This window comes from Zeus faber, assembly GCF_960531495.2.
Source record: "Zeus faber genome assembly, chromosome: 7".
Classification (NCBI taxonomy): Eukaryota; Metazoa; Chordata; class Actinopteri; order Zeiformes; family Zeidae; genus Zeus; species Zeus faber.
The window spans coordinates 17858695-17865012 of NC_137203.1; the positions used below are offsets into that span (position 1 = coordinate 17858695).

The 6318-nt window shown below is 42.4% G+C and overlaps 1 protein-coding gene across 1 annotated transcript; it reads right to left on the reverse strand.

Moving 5' to 3' along the window:
* riok2 (RIO kinase 2 (yeast)) lies at window positions 1-4855 on the reverse strand. Its single transcript, XM_080003655.1, has 10 exons — window positions 4720-4855; window positions 4331-4469; window positions 4107-4223; window positions 3333-3508; window positions 3116-3204; window positions 2826-3017; window positions 2641-2733; window positions 2065-2508; window positions 1591-1687; window positions 1-457 (listed from the first exon to the last, which is right to left on the reverse strand). The coding sequence occupies exons 1-10, from the start codon at window positions 4783-4785 to the stop codon at window positions 296-298; spliced, it is 1575 nt and encodes a 524-aa protein (XP_079859781.1). The 5' UTR covers window positions 4786-4855; the 3' UTR covers window positions 1-295.
* Between the last annotated feature and the right edge of the window lie 1463 nt (window positions 4856-6318).

The window sequence follows — 6318 nt, forward strand, 5'->3', positions numbered from 1 at the left end:
TTTTTATTGTCATACAGCTTTATTTATATGAATAGTAGGTATTTACAATACAATTATAGTTTGAGGATTCCATTAATTTAGGTCAGCCATAGAAAACCACACTCATTAATTCTGGAGAGTCTGCCACTGTGTCCTTCCACTCTCCACCATCAGAAACTTGGATGAATGACTGCATTTTCTGCCATTTTGCAGTACACAGTTATACCACCGTAGTTTAGGGGAAAGTGAAAGCAAGCAAACAACGTTTTTGTTGAAATACAATTTCTCTGCCTGTAGAAGTTCAATGAAATCCAATTCATCCCCAGAAGGTGGCGTCCACCATACTGGACTTGATGGCATTCTGGTTGTCTCTCTTGGCTTCAGTTGACAGGTTGGCCTCACCCTTATGCAGGCGCCTCCTCTGTGCAGCTCTCTGCTGCTTGCTGAGCTGCCGCTGCACCTTCTTACGAACAACTTCCTGAGGACACAAACAAATTGAGATATTTTTTTTTTTTCTTAACAGGAATTAAACACGTTCTTTGTTTTTTTTTGTTGCATTGTGTGCATTTTGTCCCAAAAATGCAAATGATTGAGATACTTTGAAACTCTTTGGGCTAAACCTTGTGTTTTCAGGACAATTCTTTAGGCATCTTATGAAAGGAGCCATTACATGTAAAATAAGCTGCACTATTTATTTGACAGTGGAATATACTAGCCATAATAGTACACCAACATGTGAAATTTACAAAAGTTATATTCTACAGTGACCCCACGAGTTTGAGCTGGTCAGGATTATTGACATTATTAGCTTTTCATATCAAGGTCGTAGAGATCTACACAAACCTGGTATCGCACTTACAATGTATAAGACAAAGACCCATTTAAAAGTGAAAAATTACTTTCTGCTTGTATATTATTAATTATTATTACATTTATTGATTATAAAATTATATGAATTTGTCCTGGGAAACATTATTGATGGTCAATAGAAATAAATCAAATGCAGGAGTGTCGATGTGTGCCTGATTATGCCTATTCCTGAGTCTGTTTAAATTTACTTAGATACTGGCGATAATCAGATTATGGCAATAATTTGTTTTTCTCTTTCAAACTCAAACTGACATGCAGGTTTTCTCTGTTGTGGACAAAATGCTGAGTCAATTCGGAAACAATAAATTCGATTGAGCCGTCTTTAGTATTCCAGCTTTAATGCACATGTCAGAACACAAGCACTCTTTGACTTGTTTCCGGAGCAGGAGAATTGTCCTTTTTTGAAGGAAGACAACATATTAAAGTTGGATTAATGTCCAAACGCTCTCGACCACATGCGGATCAAATGCTTGTGTAAGGAAATGACTTGTGAGAGATTTGTCTTTAGATCTACTGATTTAGTCAAGTCGTTACATGTACACATTTAGAAACCAGAGAGCATTTTAACCCAGTGTGTACATCCCCAAATACATCACAAGATTCTGTAAAACTCTAGCTGTATTATGTATGTATGAATGAGGACCAAAACACCCGCAAAGCATGTCTGATGGCCCCTCCCGAGCATCTTTGAGCTGTCCAGAGTGGCAGCATCCATTAGACGCCCCTCAGTGTGTAACTAACCAGTGGAATGGTGGAGCAGCTCCCTACGCTGCCTGTTGTGGCCTCGCTGTCCATCCTCCTCCTGTGCTCTGCCACATGCAGGAGGCTGTCTGAGTCCCTGTCGAGCGAAACACACACACACACACAATTAAATGCCATTATGTCACAATTAACAAAGTGCAGCGAATTTACTTTCGCTGTTTCTGCTGCATCTGTTTAAAAAAAACAAATTAAAAAAACTGACACAGAATAATAGTTACAGGGAGAACAGTCCTGAAAACACAAATTTTTATAATCCTATTTTGAGCCAATTTTAATTTAAAAAAATCATCAAATAATATTTTGTAAGCGACACCAATTACTTTGAAAAAAAGACAAGCGGAGCAGCCATTACACTCCATTTTCTAGCATTTGATCAGCGACTGGTGAGATTGGTGGGCTGGTAAGATTTCTTGACTCTCGTCAGTGGGAGAAAGAAATGTGAAAAATCTGTACCTGAAAGGTTTGAACTCTCCATTCGAGGCGGAAAGGTTGAGCAGCTCCGGACAAAAATCCTCCGCTTCCCCTTCTTCCTGTACGTCCCTCTCTTCCTCGTTGTCACTTCTAACCACTAGCTCAGGTTCAGTCTCTTTCTGTTCTTCTTCCCTTGTTGGCTTCTCTGTCCCCGCATCATGAGGGACTGTCTCTGGATCATTTACTTTCATCCCCCCCAGCTCCAGAATGGCATGGTTGTATTCCTCCATGTCAACATTATGCTTTCCCCCTTCCTCCTCTCTTGTTCCTTCATGCTCCTCTTCTTCTTCTTCTTCTTCCTCGCCCTCTTCATCATCATCATCCTCCTCTTCCTCGGGTCCGGCTGGGTGTAGCACGGCTGCCTCTCTCTCCAGGTCTTTGGTGAAGCCGCTGGCCGAAATTTCCACATCTAGAGAGGAAGACCGTCTATAGCAAAACGTAGTGAAAACAGACAACCATTATTTTGAACATTAAAAAGTACAACTAATCCCAACCCTACAATTGTCAGAGAGCGAGAGAGAAACAACATTAATAACGATTTGTCAAAGGTGAGGTCACCTGATGTCTTGGAAGGTTGGGTGAAGCTCACTCTCATAATTGTATCTTTTCGCGAAGAAATCTCGGACACATTTGACATCTCGATCAAAGTACCTACATGAAAAGGCACGGGAGATTAAAGTCATTCATTTCTTTCTCATTTGGCCAATAGTTTTGAAAATATTATAAACAACTGTGCGACTGACCATTCAGCATTGGCATGTGACGTGGAAACCATTTGAGGGAAGTCAATCATTGTCACGTGGTCCTGGTCGTCCAACATGAGGTTGAACTCGTTAAAGTCTCCGTGAATAAGGCCGTGGTTGGCCAGTTTAACTATAAGCTCCATGATCTCGTTGTATAGGGCCGGTGGATCCTGCAATTCACGCACCTGACACCTGAAAGGGATTCACAGCACACTTAAGAGAAAGAACCACTGCATTCATAGAAACTTCTAACTAAGAATGAAAGAGTATGATGTTGCTCTGTGACATACAGAGGATATCCATTAATGAGCTCCATCACGATAGCATGTCTGTTGTAGTCCACCGGCTTGGGAACAGGAAAACCTCGGTCGTACAACGCCTAGCAGCAGAGGGCACAAGAATATCTTATAGCACATTTAAGAGGCAATTTAGGAGATCATCAACCGACTTCAGATGCCTCTGCCGCCTGCCTGTGTGACAGATCATGTACATGTTCCCGCGCGTTACCTTCATGTACGCAAACTCCTTCATGGCAGAGAGTCGAGAGAGGTAGAGCCAGGACATGTTCTTTCTGTGCTTGTGGTAATCTCTTTTGTTCTTGAGGTTTCTGAAGGAGGTGCGGCCCAATCTGTGAAGCTTCAGAGCATACTGGTCCCCTTCTGGACCTGCCACGATGTAAATATCTGTAAGGGCGTAAACACAATAAAACAAGTGTGAACATGTCGCCATATATAATATATACACGTGTTCTCCTCACTCAACGACCGAGATCCGTTCCTAGGACCAGGTCGTTAAGCAAATTGGTCGATAAGCGAGGACCCGTGTTATTTCACGGTAAGGAGGCGTGGCCATTGTGAACGCTAGTGTAGTGAATACTGACAGACAGTGGGAACGAGACTAAGTACGGTGATGAGATGTATACAGTGTATATACAGTGTATAGAGTATATATAGTGTATATAGTTTATAAAGGGTGATGTGCGATGAGATGCTTGACACTGAGATGCCGCGATATTGTATGCAGCGTACAATACAGTCTGGTCAGAGAGTCGGTCGGTCGCAAGTCCGAACGGTGTTAAACAGGTAGGTCGTTAAGTGAGGAGTACCTGTATATATGTTAATAACAAAACCAGGACTGTCAAGGTTAATGTTCTCATGCATGTGATTCATTTAAAAAGGATAATTCCTATTTTATATATTTTGTTTTCAACCACATCAGTGGTATCATATTTGTCATTATACCTAAGAAAGAAGTCAGTGCGTGTGTGGGCACCAGTATTACCTGACTCTTTCCCCACGCCCATCTGGTTGCCAACGGAGACCACCACTTCTCTGGAGCACAGGGTCTTCAGAGCAAGGTAGTCATATCCTCCATAGTTCAGCCTGTACCCCTGGATGGCTGACAAAACGACACAGAATGGGCGCACATTAACACTCCGGTTGACTGACACCTTCCCTTCCCCTTCCCCTACAGCAGGCATCGTTACGGTCCGTGTGCGTTCTTACTCTTTGTGCGTTCATAAGCCACGAGTTTGTGCTTCACAAGCTCTCTCAGGACCTTATTGCAGCCCCCGTGTTTGAGGCTGGCGATGGACGCCAGGAGACTGACTGGAACGATCTCGTGGTTCTTCATTCCCATCTCAACCTGAATAAGCAGACACAAACAGGTAGAACGGGTAGAACATTCCGAGTCCGCCAGCCACGCAGAACACCCGGCGAGACACGCGGGATGTACTAGTCGACTCCTTCGGCCGGCGGTGCTCCGCTCATATCTGCAGTAGCTCTGAACTGCGTTTTACCCTGATCTTTTCTGTCGCTCGAACGCGTCACCCCACATTCTACTGTATCGACCCTTTCTCTGTGGCTTGTCACACGGTTCTTCCCACGCTACTTACCGCTGTGAGAACACGGAAGTCATCCCTCGACAAATACCTCAATATTACAACGTTTAATTTGCCCATGTTTCGAAAAAGTGTCGATACTTGAAAACTTTAGATGCTGGTTTTTACTTCAGAGACGATTCCACATTTTATAAACACATGCGCGGACCGGAAGACCGCGGAACGGAAACGACGCGATTCCAGCGCCCTCCCCGGTTTGCGTATGACGTCAGGGTATCGCGGTAACATACATTTTAGGTCAATTATTCTAACAAAACATTTTTTACCATTAGCGTTATAGAATTAGACGAATAAAAATGTCTCACTTGAGATAGGTTAAAATAAAAAAATAAAAAAATTAACACAACACATTGAAACATTGACGCCGCCGTCAAATCGTATGAGAATTTCACCTTGAACTACTTGCAACTTCGAAGTGTCCTTTTTATGCCAAGATAGACGTTTAAGTAAAATCCTTATTTATGAAACGTTGATAATCACCAGATGTCTTCATGTTGCTACGCTTTACATTCTACTGAAACACCCGAGGCGTGAGCAAGGTTAATACTTGATCGATGTAATAGATAAATAAAACAATATGCATTGTATGCAGGCTCATTTACATTTGTTTCCATGTATACTTAAAGGAAGTTTTACATCTATATGATTATTTTTTTAATTCTCAACTATTTTTGTCTGCCTGGAAACACAATTCCGAGCTCATAAATATGATTTAAAGCTGTCCTGGCATGACCAGTGATTCAAGCTGGATGCTCGCAGTTACCATCTCTACCATGTGACCTGAATGCAGCACGCAACAGTGTAGTATATAGTAGTGATGGTAGTAGTATGTAGTATGGCGTACACGAAATGTAAAACGTGACGTCAGGGGCAGTGACGTAATGTAAGTGTACATAGAACGCCGTATAACACTACGAGGCAAGTACATTGACGAGTAAAGAACATTGATTAGTTGAAGCTTGATCACAAGAACAAGTTGAAGTACAAGTGAAGGTTAATTAAGTGGTTACTTAGGCGTGATGATAGCTAGGTGAGTTGGCTTTCACTGCCACCTAGTCGCATATTTACCAATATTTCCATATTTTCCAATACATTGACAAATATGCGACCGTGTGGGATTGAAAGGTTAATTGCTGGACAGTTAAGGGTTAGGGTTAGTTGACTAGTAGATGACTCATCCAGAATAATCAGCTCTCTGTTAAACCTGTGGTTATGAGCGAACTACTTGTAGTCTGCAGGCAGGGTGAATGTTATTAGCAATCTGTTGGTGTTCAGACCAGTGGGTTTGTGCTCACTCTGATGTAGTGTTCCGAGAAGCCCTGGCTCACATTGCTAAGTCTTCCACAGGTGCATTGGGAGTTGCATTAAATAGTTTTACAGCAGGGCAGGCTGTCTACGGTACACCACGGTGCCTCGTTCTGAACCATCTTTCTTACCCCCAAAATGGACACCAGCCCTCACGCTTTCCCCCCTTTATCCTTAGAGCTGTCGTCCACCAAGGCAACACAAGGGAGATGCATCTGATCTTCTAATATAACTTATTTACTACATGAATGCATCATTTGTCACTACTTAAATTACTAATTGTGGCAA